This window comes from Manduca sexta, chromosome 18 (assembly GCF_014839805.1).
Source record: "Manduca sexta isolate Smith_Timp_Sample1 chromosome 18, JHU_Msex_v1.0, whole genome shotgun sequence".
In the NCBI taxonomy this organism is placed as follows: domain Eukaryota; kingdom Metazoa; phylum Arthropoda; class Insecta; order Lepidoptera; family Sphingidae; genus Manduca; species Manduca sexta.
In genome coordinates, this window is record NC_051132.1 from 14,109,392 (window position 1) to 14,122,065 (window position 12,674).

The 12,674-nt window shown below is 40.5% G+C and overlaps 1 protein-coding gene and 1 long non-coding RNA gene across 2 annotated transcripts; both read right to left on the reverse strand.

Annotated features, from left to right (window-relative positions):
• Nucleotides 1-365: 365 nt before the first annotated feature.
• On the reverse strand, nucleotides 366-7,941 carry LOC115449266 (guanine nucleotide-binding protein G(f) subunit alpha). Its single transcript, XM_030177041.2, has 9 exons — nucleotides 7,831-7,941; nucleotides 4,787-4,889; nucleotides 4,388-4,482; nucleotides 3,878-4,046; nucleotides 3,178-3,275; nucleotides 2,536-2,737; nucleotides 1,959-2,089; nucleotides 974-1,142; nucleotides 366-585 (listed from the first exon to the last, which is right to left on the reverse strand). Exons 2-9 carry the CDS (start codon nucleotides 4,883-4,885, stop codon nucleotides 388-390), a joined length of 1,161 nt encoding a protein of 386 aa, XP_030032901.1. The 5' UTR covers nucleotides 4,886-4,889; nucleotides 7,831-7,941; the 3' UTR covers nucleotides 366-387.
• A 479-nt stretch (nucleotides 7,942-8,420) lies between these two features.
• Nucleotides 8,421-11,341, reverse strand: LOC115449249. The gene is made up of 4 exons (XR_005112516.1): nucleotides 11,037-11,341; nucleotides 10,535-10,634; nucleotides 9,826-9,977; nucleotides 8,421-9,376 (listed from the first exon to the last, which is right to left on the reverse strand). It is a non-coding gene; the product is annotated as an uncharacterized LOC115449249 (long non-coding RNA).
• Between the last annotated feature and the right edge of the window lie 1,333 nt (nucleotides 11,342-12,674).

The following is a 12,674-nucleotide window of genomic DNA, read 5'->3' on the forward strand; positions in this document are numbered from 1 at the left end:
ATAACTAAGTACGTAAAGAAATCGAACAATCATTCGGTCTCGATCGATGAACGAATCTGTCACATTCGGTCGCGTTTATTCACGCTTGTATCTATGGGCGCCGCCAAAATTATATTTAGGGAGGTACATCTGTATCTACATACTATAGTAGTTAATCCATAACATCATTCCTTATTTTTTTTAAATAAAAATCGCACGGGTATTTGTAAGATTTCTGTGGTATAGTTCCCATTGTCATTCAGTTATTATTTTTATGATTTGTTCAGGACAGTGGGGTGCACCCCCTCTTACCCCCCTTCCGGTGCCCATCCTTGTAAAATCTGACATTTAACATGAAGGTTGTATTAGTACAAATAAGAAGCACAACGAGTGAAATACATTTATTCGTCAATAAACCCCGATGTTGTTGAGTATGTGCGTGAGTATCATCTGGTGCACGTCCCTGAAGACGGTGCGCACGTTGTCGGTGTCGGTGGCGGTGGTGAAGTGGAAGTAGCACTCGCGCGGGCGCGACGCCTCGAGCACCACGAAGCGCTCCGCCGACGCGCCGAGCTTGCGCCGCTCGCACTTGCGCTTCGTCAGCTCCTGGCACGTTAATTAAAATAATTTTCTAATATGTTACTTCATAAAATACCACTTGTGGAAAACTACCTGATTTTTAAATCTAAATGACACGATAAATGTTATTCGACGCCATCAAAATATATTGACTATATAACGATGCTACTCCGTACGAGATCTGGAGTTCGGTACGCTCATTGTGTTTGAATCAACTGTACTGCTATTGATTTGGATAAATTTTGGAACACTAAAAGGATCATTTTAGATGGACATAATATATTTTTGTATCCTTGCGAAGTATGCAATGGGAATTATATTCTGAATAACTAATACTGTTTAATATCCGTTTCTTAGTAAGTTATCTAACGCAAATAAAGCCGCGAGTAACTTGTAGAATATAAAGCCATATTACAGCAAACAGACTCCTGATGAACAGCTTGGTCCTGGTGTACTCGTCGCCGGCGGCCTGGTACTCATGGTACTGCGGAAAGTATTCGCCGATACTGCGCCCCTGCGACACTTTTGTCTCCAACAGATCCTGCTTGTTCAGGAACACGATCAGTCCCGCGTCCAGGAGGAATCTGGAACGTGGGTTTAGTGTTCGTTGATCTAGTTGAAGTTAGCCTGTGGTATCAGTGGTATTGTCGTAATAATAATAATATTAGCCCTGTATTATATACTGTCCCACTGTTGGACACGGGCCTCCTCTACTATTGAGAGGGAATAGGCCTTAGTCCACCACGCTGGCCTAATGCGGGTTGGTAGACTTCACACACCCTCGAAAATTCCTAATAGAGAATTTCTCAGGTATGCAGGTTTCCTCACGATGTTTTCTTTCACCATTAAAGCAAGCGATAATTCACAAAGAATACACACATAATTTTTAGAAAAGTCAGAGGTGTGTGCCCTTAGGATTTGAACCTGCGGACATTCGTCTCAGCAGTCCGTTCCACAACCAACTAGGGTATCGCCGCTTTTGTGGTAATACTTCAGTAAAAGAGATATTTTTTTTTCCAAATGATTCGAAATTGGTATTTTTATAATCAAAGATGGGTAACAATTCTGTCTCACATAAGGTGGGGGGGGACGTCGAGGTTCCGCTAAGTAAAAGAGATTTGTATCTACGATAAACAAGATACCTGAAATTCAAATTCATATCCGAAACGAGTGAGAACCTCGTTTCAAAAAAACGGATAATATAGCAGTAATAAATTTGCATCGCATAGTACAAAAAAAACCTTGAAATAAAAAAATAAAGTATCGTATATGCGTATTGATATATAACAATAATAAATTTGCATCGCAGAGTACAAAAAAAAATTGTAATAAAAAATAAAGTTATCTATAAGTGTACTAATTTTATAATCTGTTTTGCTGATTGCCGTCATGATTCTTACCTGCTCTGCCACACGTCTTCGAAGAGATTCAGTGACTCCCGCAGCCGGTTCTGCGTTCCATCTTCTCTTAATGTCTGGTCGAAGTCGCTGCAGGCTACTAGGAACCATATAGCGTGAATACCTTCGAACACCTGAAATGATAATAACTAACGTAATAGCGATACGATCTTTTTATGATATAGGGGACAAACGAGCGTTAGGTTAATTTGATGGTGAGTGCAGTAACCGCCACCCATGAACATCAGCAATGCCATGGTGATGGGTCATTTTGATCTAGGAATCTGGGTAGGCCAGTAGGTGCCTCCCCAGATTCCTATGCTTGTTCTCCCGCCAAAATACTGCCATATACTTATATATTATACGTATTTTTGCTACACCTTAGAGTTTTAAATTAAGGTCAAGACTGGTTTAACAACTTATATTTCTTAGTGATAATAAAAGCGATAGCTAGATAGACATTTTTTTCGATATACAACAATGTAGCGCCTGCCCAAACCAGTTAGCAATTACACTAATTTTGTGAACTCATTTGAAAATAAATCCTACCACCAGCATCATTAAGTACGTAGTTCTATACCTGTATCCATTTCTTCCTCTCCCCTCTCTGTCCTCCCACGTCAAACATCCAAAAGTCCTGCACACCGCCGTGCATTGATTTGGGCACTTTCACTTTAAACTCTATTTTCTGTATGCCCGTGGTTTTCTGTCGACATCTTAGTATGTCTGCGTCTGTGGGCATGTAGTCGTGTTTCGCGACAAGGTCTAACCTGTCTAGGAAACTGAAAAGATGCACGGGAATATAAGTAGGTTTCTAATAGATAAATCTTCAATAATGTATTCGCTTGAATAACATCCTTATTTAAAAAAATCATAATGTCCATTATAGGTAATTTTCCCTATTAGAACAAAAATACGAAGAATATCCAATAGTATAGGATGAACATTTCTGCCGAAAATATTTAAAGTCGGTCTGAAAATTATTCATTACTTATCTTGTTTCTTGGTAAGAAGTTTCAAAAATGAAAAATTAATAAAATTTTATCGTCCTCATTATATCTTGTTTTGATAACTTTATTTTCAGGATTTATCTGCAAACATCTAGAATTTTATTTAAACTGCGAAACGACTCATGGCCAATATTTACCACGGCCAAGATTAGGGTGAGGTGTAGGATATGCTTATTTACTGTTTTGCGTTAGGAATCAGTTAAATGCCTTACTATTCTGCACTGTCGATAAGTTGGTACTCGTTTGATCTTTTGAAGCACTCCCGTACGCCTCCATCCCTCCATAATGCTCTGACGTGGTCAAAATAATCCTGGAATTATTTTGATATTAGTACAAGCAAACCTCTTACATACTTCCGCATTAGGTGCATAGCTTCCGCAGGAACAGACGGTGCAGTACACTGCGGACACCAAGGCCAGGGAGCTTCTAAACCCAGTAGAACCTCTTTTGGGTCACCACCCTGTAAAAACTAATAAAGCATCTTAGCCACCAAAAAGTAAATCGGGATTGTGTTGGGATTGTGGGAAAAATTGGGGATTGTTCTTTTGCTCCCGCTCGTGTCCTTGCATCGGTTAAGGTGGCCACTAGTCATTACACATCACGCTGGGGGGCATTTTTTGCACGTGGGCTCTTGGTTACCTAGCTAAGCACGTAGGTACGTAAACACATATAGCCGTTGGGCCTATACCTAACCTCTCTCCGGTCATGACTGATTGCTGTCTCACCGGACTATAAGAGTGAAGGAACAGAGAGTGCACCTGTCTATTGCGCACACACTTGTGCACTATAATATCTCCTGCGTACCTGGCTGATCTCCGTTGAGAATGGCCACCATAGGTGAAATTCGGCTAGGAAGAATTCACATAGCCACGCGTAGTTTTAAATGAAGTTATAACTGTATGAGCACGATACCTCAGTATAGTCACGTGGACCGTTGGGCCCGCACTTCAGTATAATCTGCTGCGACTGCACGTTTTTAGGGTTCTGTAACGATATGCTCAGCCCGGACATGTTGTGGACTATCTCGTATATCGACTCGTGTATGTTGAACCTGATGTGTTTTATCTTTTCCTGTCTTTCACTGAAATGATAATCGTTAAGAAAAGTAATACAACTACTTTTCCTACTAGCTAAGTTGATTACCGTATTACATATACATTGTTACCAGGATGTAAAGATAAGCAACTAGCAAAGTCATTCGTAAGTTAAGGCGCTGTACAGACGATGTTATCTTGTTTCTACGAAATATGTTATGGAAATTAAAATTGCTCCAGCAACTTCAACTGTCAGTTTCATAGTAGAGCTGTGTTTTGGTCTCAATTTGACAGCGTCTGCGTGACGCCTTAAAGCTTTATTCTACTAAATAGATTGACTGTTCAGAATATTTGTAACTGTTTGATATATCATACTGTTTCATCGTACCTGGCAGTGAATCCTTGCACGTGTAATATCTTCATCTGTTTTATTATGGTAGTTTTCCCACTCTCTCCCGTGCCTAGTAGAAGCAGTTTTATTGCCTGAAAAAAAATCCACAGGTGCATTTAAATCTATTAATTTGGTTGTTGGTAACCTAAAAAGGCAGCATTTTTCCTAGCCGTAGGTACCTACTAGGCGTAAACATCAAAAATGTATTCGTATTTGAAATAAACGATTTTCACATAAAAATAGAGTTTAATTTACTTATTATTATTATTATTATTATTATTAATTGCAATTGCAGTATATAACTATAGAACTACGTCGTTGGTTAAATCATTGAATACAATACGGTTCAATACGGTACTTAACTACTTTGGTTTTATGATAGCTATTTCTACTCACACTGTTATAAGTTTTGATCCATTGTTTGATTTGTCTGTCTATTTCAACTGAATGCTCTTCATCTTCGTCCTGGCTTTTCATACACGTAAATATACGCATTTTACTGGAACATACAAACAAAAGTTTTTTAGTATTGAGAAATTAAAACTTTATAGGTTTAAGTAGCCTACTATTTTTATTTGTAGCCCTCTTGAGAGCATTTGCAGAGTGAGAGTTAAAATATTTTTTTTAAAAATTCAAGCCGAACTGACTATAAATTTGATGATAAATCAACAGTTATTAAGGATATCACATGAAAATTCCCTAAAGAAGTAGGGAAAATTGTACTTTCGCCGTAAACACTGACATACGTCAACTTTTACACAATTTGGGTTTGAGTAAATATTACATGGTACTTACTAACAATAAAAATATGTTTTCAGTATCATTATGTTAGATATTTAATTTAACAATCACATAAGCAATGTGTTCTTATTCAACCCATCTTGGAAGCGAAACTGGTGCTATCATTTAAACTCCTTTAAGTGGTATATGTCACAGTACTAAACACGAGACAGAAGATTTTTTTTTGTTACGGCACGAACTGCGTCATTCCGTCTCATAATAAGATGGATATAGGCTCTGGCTCGCCTAATCCTTATGGTATAAAGATGTGAGCTTGTGCTTATCTATGTCCAAACGTGATAATTATGTAAATTTTGAGGGAACGTACCAAGATCGTATTATTGCAATGAAGTACCTATTACTATTAGGTATAAGTTAAAACTGATAATAAGTCAGTAGCCAGTAACCGATAGTTGAGTTTGTACTCATAAGCCTAAAGTTAGGTTATGATTGTCTCTATCAACTAACGCACCACACAGGAAACAAAACAACAACAATGAATTTCGATATCCTTTTCATAGAATTATTATAAAAATAACATTAACTTTTCGGTAGCAATTCAATCAACATTGATTAGTTGATAAATTTACTTCGACTAATTAATTAGTTGTGTGTTTGTGAGTTCGTCATCGTAATCGGGGCGCCATGAATAAATGTATAAATTAAAGATAAATAACACTTTCCTGCAAATTTTGATTTGGGACAACCAACCAGGAATTTATGTTTATAAAAGTAAACGTAGTAACTGCACGAATTCGGCGACATTAGGCAACAAATAGACCCAAACCTGTAATATATGTTTGACCCAAAAAAAATTACAGTAAATTTTATGTTTACAAGGATATTTACGAGTGCTGTAAAATCTAGTAACTTTTATTTTGCTCGCGGCTTCGCCCGCGTCAAGGAGTTTTCCGGGGAAAAGGTCCCGCTATATGTTTTCCCGGGATCGAATGTAGCCGATAACCTTCCCAGGGTCTTAAACTATTTCCATACCAAATTTCATAAAAATCTGTTCGGTAGATTTTGAGAAAATCGATAATATACAAACAGACAGAAGAGTGGACTTTGTTTTAATACATGTATAGATTACATTGATGGAGCCTAGACTAGATGCCTTTGTACAATCGTTACGCTAATAAAAAAAACGAGTAAATAAGTATATGGGAATGACATATCTTGGAGATTTTTTTCCTATATACTAGCGATAAACTTATCGTCAAAATAGATATATAATTCCCATATCTATTAGCGTTACTATTGTAGAAAAGCGTCTTGTCTAAAGGTCCCCAATCAAACGAAATACAATAGCAAAGCTACTGCTTTTGTCGGTTTTGCGTAAGCTATAATTTTTTTTATTATTATATTTGGGCAAAGGAATTTGTTCCGTTTGATGACTCAAAAATTTATCAGTCGATATAGATAGCATAGTATACAAAAAATGTTATTTGAATTGACCTCCTTAGACTATGAAACTTGTATCTTCTTAAGTATAAACACCTACCAATCCTTATAGTATTCATTTAATTCTAAGCCGATTCGCGCATGAAGGGCTGAAATGGCATCCCTAACACAATTGGCATTATGACCTCGGCATTTACCTACAGCAGGGTTAACCTTATCATAATTATCAGGGTCGAATACTTAATTAAGTTTATTGTTATGTGTATACAAATATTACATCATATTTTTTTCCTCGTTTTATATGGACACGCCAAAGTGAACATGCTACACCTGATGATAAGTGGAGTAGGGTCTAGGTAAGTGTTTCCCAACGTGGGGCCCACGCCCCTTAGAGGGGCAATTTGATAGTTTAGGGAGCAATTTAAACAGAATTTTCAGTTTTTCATTACATGTTTTGAAATTTTACTTACGATGTTTTGATAACAATTTCATAATGATTTCTTCTTAAAACTTAAAGGGTAAAAGTTATGTATGGGGTGCATAAAAATTTTAGAAATGTTTGGGTGGGGTATGGCTTAAAAAAGGTTGGCAAACACTGCTCTAGATAGTATTGATTGACGAGAAATGATCACACCTTGCCAGTAGAAACAATTATGCCGGCCTTATTGAAACCTATACACATGCTGATCCCAGAACGCGACATAGTTAGGGCCACTGTGGCGGGTTTTATTGTATATTTTATATTGTGATATTCACTATCCAGCCGCATACAATTATTATCTATCAGCAACTCCTTATACACCTTTTAATATAAAATCCTAATGATACTGTCTAAAGTGCTTGCAATAAGAAGGTTAATATCAAAAAACGCGTAACAAAGCGGAGGCGGTGGGGGATCTTTCCAAAAAACACGAAAATTACATTTGTAATAATCTTACAATGTCCCTCAAATTGGCAAGTATCTACACACTTTTAGGACGTGTGTTTAGTGATAAAACCAGACAAAGGAGTTGTATCTAATTGATGTAGCTCTTGCATACATCATACGCAATAAAGATTTGACATCACAACTGTTATAGTCACACCTAGCAATGGACATATGCGATAGGAATCTACGTCAACGAAGCATCTAATTTGAGGTATATTATTGTTTTGATATACAAAACATAAAATATAATCCTTCATCACCTATCTTATCAGTATGAAAGCTCCACGCAACAGCCTAAGTTGGTAATAAAAAAGTGTAAAAATATACCGACCTTTTTTATAAAAATACAATGTTAACCCACACAAATCACAGTTACGAATTGTGTTGTTTTTTTATCGCAAACCTATTATCTGTATAATTGATAAACTTATCGAATATTATCAGATATAATTGTGGATAAAGAGGGAAATTTATCGATAGATTAGCAGGCATTAGTCGTGCGGTCGAAGGCGGGGTTACGTCGGCCGCCATATTTGCGTTTTGTTTTTTGCAGGCGCGTATTTACCTGATAACATTCCTGAAATGATTATTTCGCACTCTTAGTAAAATAATGACCCATTCCAAAATTGCCAATTTGTGGGAATCGTCAAACAAACAAATTTCTGTTTGCTACCTTTTAGTTTTTTCCCATTATTTTTTTCATGGTATAGGTTTCACTATTTCACCTATCTTTAATAAACTCAATTTATAGCAACTTAAAAAAAAAGATAGCATACAAAACATAGTTTTCCGACGACTGCCACAAATTAACAATTTTGAAATGAGTCATTATTTTATTAAGAGTGCGATATAGCGCAGACCATGCGATTTGAGGAGCATAATACAAACCAATAATAAAAATGTAAGTATCATATACAACGTCTTTATTTACAAATATAAAACAATTATAAATTATATCAACAATTGCTAAAATCAAATTAATTTCACTTAATCTAACACTAGACACACACGCTCCGAAAAATCGCACAAATTACAAAACATAACTATATTATCACATTAAATAGGAAGTTCTTCATATATGTGTCTGTATGAGTCTGATAGAGCTTTGTCTGTTTCTATTGACACGCAGAATACCGGAAACTGTAATGTACCGGTCTGCAGGATATTGGGGACTGTGTAGGCGATATTAGACCTAATCTATACAGACAAGCTTAAAATTGCAATTTTAATTATTGCTATTGATTTTTTCGCAGGCGCTTACTAACTGACGAGCAACTTACGGTATTCAATAAACGATCTTAAGGGAATTAAGTCGATCCGGAAATAGACCAATCGGCATGATAAAATAGGCACGACAAAGTAACCTCACTGCACTTGATATGAAGTGGAGTGAGGTCCAATAGAAGTTCGAGTGACGTGAATGATTACTCGACAGTTGACACAATTATGCCGGCCTGTTGGAACCGGATATACACAGGCTGATCCCGGAACGCGACACTTGGTGGGCCACTATGGCAGGTTTAACACCTTGTGTACGGTGGTGGCTATCCAGGCGGATATAAAATATATCCTACTACCAGCAAAAAATAAGGATTGTTACATACTTACAAATTACTTATTTTGATAGGCGTATTCTTGGGTTCAGATCGAAAATTAAGATTGATAGTATTTATTGAAAATGATCTTTACTGGTCTCATCTTTCAAGCTATCATACTGATTTATCGGAGCATGTATGTGCATGAAACAAGAATCTTCTAATTTTGTCTATACTTCATTCAAGCAACATGGAATCGTTGAGCTGCAACTGTACCATCTGACTGCCGTCAACCAACACACCGTCGCGTAGCAGAAGCTGCATGCTCAAATCCGATAGCTCCTGGAACATAGTTTAGCAACTGTAGTCGATAGCTTAGTCTAGTTTTGAAAATAGGTGCACTAATTCCTAGTCTCCAGAATGCATGACGAGACGAGCTTGCCGTTCGCCTGATAGTAAGCGATACGACCGCCCATAAACAGTAGAAACGCCATCCCACCACCTTGAGTTACAAAGTATTGTTTGGTATTCCACTGCGCTCGCCATCCTGAGACATGAGATATTGTCTCATTATGTCCAGTAGTTACACTGGCTACAATACAAACCGGAACATAAGTGACTTCACACTGCTGCTTGGCGGCAGATATAGACATTGCAGTGGTACCTAGCCAGGCGGACTCTCACTAATGGGAGACCTACCACCAGTAGTATAAGCCGACCCTTGCCTAAGAAACGAGGGATCATGTTAAAGAACTACCATAGTAGTATTTTTGTAGGGAATCGAATCTCACCTCGCCAGTGACGCCGACTGACAGAGGGTACGTGTCTGGCTGTGGCCGGTCGTCTCCCCCACGCTGAAGGATCTTCGGTCTGCGCAGGCTCTTGTTCATCAACCGACTGTGGGTCAGGGATTGGAACTGGTCCACTGTTGGGCACGGCACGGCTGATAAAAAGTATCGATAAAATTAGCATATTTTATTAATGGGTTCACAAACAATTGTTACACTAATCAAAATACATTTGCAGTAATTTTAATAAGTGCACAATAAAAATAATATAGTAAAAAGAAACCAGAAAAATAATAAACAAAACAAAAAGTATATGAAATGAAAACGAAAAATATTAAGATCGCGGATAGAGGCTAAACACGTATACCATGAGATGTCTAGTCAACAATAATATCATCTTAGTAAAACAAACACACATCACGCCTTTATAACTAAAGGGGAAGTCAGAGGTGGATGGCATTCATTTTCGCCTGTGTGTTTTGTCCCATGATGTGATAGGGGGCGAGTCTGTCACATCATGACAATCATGATTATGTCACATCATCATGCCTGTGTTACATCAAAGACGTATTTCAGACTCTGGACTGATATTGAAAAGAAAAAGACAAGCACACGCTATCATAGCGTTATTGACAAAATGTTTATGGATTTTTTCAATTACTATACTAGCTACTAGAGGGCGCTCATTAATCAGAATATTTTACGTAGTCACCTGTCCGATCCGGTGGTCTCCCGCAGGCTATTTGAGTTCGTGGCACATCGCTTAGCAAGGACAAAGCGCGAGGACAGTCTGGGATGATGCTCGACGTGCCCTGGGAATTGGATGCGTTAATAAAACTTTATAACGTGGTTATAGTTTGAACTTAAAGTCTAACGCCCGTATTCATTCATTCATAAATGTATTTTTCTAAGGATTGCTGTGATAACAAGTCTGTTTCACAGCTTTGTTTATCTGACAGCCAACTAGATTCAAATTGTATCTTATTATTAGCCAATCACAACGGTCCTATGTCTACGTACTGCGAAGGCTGCCATGCCGTCAGCACTGAGGAACTTGTTATCACAGCAATGCTCCATCCTTAGATAAATAACATCTATGAATAAGGGGGAAAGTCCAGACATTTAGTTAGAATTTTGATAAAATTAAATTTCATCATTCAATACTCTAAAATTACAGATTGAGGTTCTGATATGAGTAGCAGTATATTAGGTACCTTTGAAAACGATATCTTGGTGATCTCGACCACTCTGTTGTGAGATATGTTGTTCGCGGCGAGCACCCTCGTGATGTCCTCCGGTGTCGGATTCAAACCTTCTATCTAGTAACGAAACAACACTTGTTTATTAGTTTTATTATTGTGCTTGTAATTGTTTTTCAACTCGACAACAACAGTGAGTATATCTATAGGTCGGTTTTATTTAAACTCCGTCTACATTTTTGACTGTATTCCAGTTCGCTGCGGAGTTAGTGCGGCATATTTTTTTAATAGACTAGAGAATGCAGTGTGAAATATGATGTAGTAGTGGGAGCAGTGTACCTCTATGACGGCGCGCGCGGCGGCGTGCGCGAGGCGCAGGTGCGCGCGCAGCTGAGCGCGCGTGGCGCAGCGCCACGCAGTAGTAGTATGTAGTAGTAGTGGGAGCAGTGTACCTCTATGACGGCGCGCGCGGCGGCGTGCGCGAGGCGCAGGTGCGCGCGCAGCTGAGCGCGCGTGGCGCAGCGCCACGCAGTAGTAGTATGTAGTAGTAGTGGGAGCAGTGTACCTCTATGACGGCGCGCGCGGCGGCGTGCGCGAGGCGCAGGTGCGCGCGCAGCTGAGCGCGCGTGGCGCAGCGCCACGCAGTAGTAGTATGTAGTAGTAGTGGGAGCAGTGTACCTCTATGACGGCGCGCGCGGCGGCGTGCGCGAGGCGCAGGTGCGCGCGCAGCTGAGCGCGCGTGGCGCAGCGCCACGCAGTAGTAGTATGTAGTATGTAGTATGTAGTATGTAGTATGTAGTAGTGGGAGCAGTGTACCTCTATGACGGCGCGCGCGGCGGCGTGCGCGAGGCGCAGGTGCGCGCGCAGCTGAGCGCGCGTGGCGCAGCGCCACGCAGTAGTAGTATGTAGTATGTAGTATGTAGTAGTAGTGGGAGCAGTGTACCTCTATGACGGCGCGCGCGGCGGCGTGCGCGAGGCGCAGGTGCGCGCGCAGCTGAGCGCGCGTGGCGCAGCGCCACGCAGTAGTAGTATGTAGTAGTAGTGGGAGCAGTGTACCTCTATGACGGCGCGCGCGGCGGCGTGCGCGAGGCGCAGGTGCGCGCGCAGCTGAGCGCGTGGCGCAGCGCCACGCAGTAGTAGTATGTAGTAGTAGTGGGAGCAGTGTACCTCTATGACGGCGCGCGCGGCGGCGTGCGCGAGGCGCAGGTGCGCGCGCAGCTGAGCGCGTGGCGCAGCGCACACAGTAGTAGTATGTAGTATGTAGTATGTAGTATGTGGTATGTGGTAGTGGGAGCAGTGTACCTCTATGACGGCGCGCGCGGCGGCGTGCGCGAGGCGCAGGTGCGCGCGCAGCTGAGCGCGCGTGGCGCAGCGCCACGCAGTAGTAGTATGTAGTATGTAGTATGTAGTAGTAGTGGGAGCAGTGTACCTCTATGACGGCGCGCGCGGCGGCGTGCGCGAGGCGCAGGTGCGCGCGCAGCTGAGCGCGCGTGGCGCAGCGCCACGCAGTAGTAGTATGTAGTAGTAGTGGGAGCAGTGTACCTCTATGACGGCGCGCGCGGCGTGCGCAGGTGCGCGCAGTTGAGCGCGCGTGGCGCAGCGCCACGCAGTAGTAGTATGTAGTAGTAGTGGGAGCAGTGTACCTCTATGACG

What these genes read in the sequence shown, in the direction of transcription:
- LOC115449266 (XM_030177041.2), bottom strand. Translation starts at nt 4,885, where the DNA reads ATGCGTATATTTACGTGTATGAAAAGCCAGGACGAAGATGAAGAGCAT. An exon ending in GGATCAAAACTTATAACAGT is followed by an intron (nt 4,483 to 4,786) that starts GTGAGTAGAAAT and finishes ATTTTTTTTCAG; the next exon opens with GCAATAAAACTGCTTCTACT. An exon ending in AGAGGAAGAAATGGATACAG is followed by an intron (nt 2,090 to 2,535) that starts GTATAGAACTAC and finishes TTATCATTTCAG; the next exon opens with GTGTTCGAAGGTATTCACGC.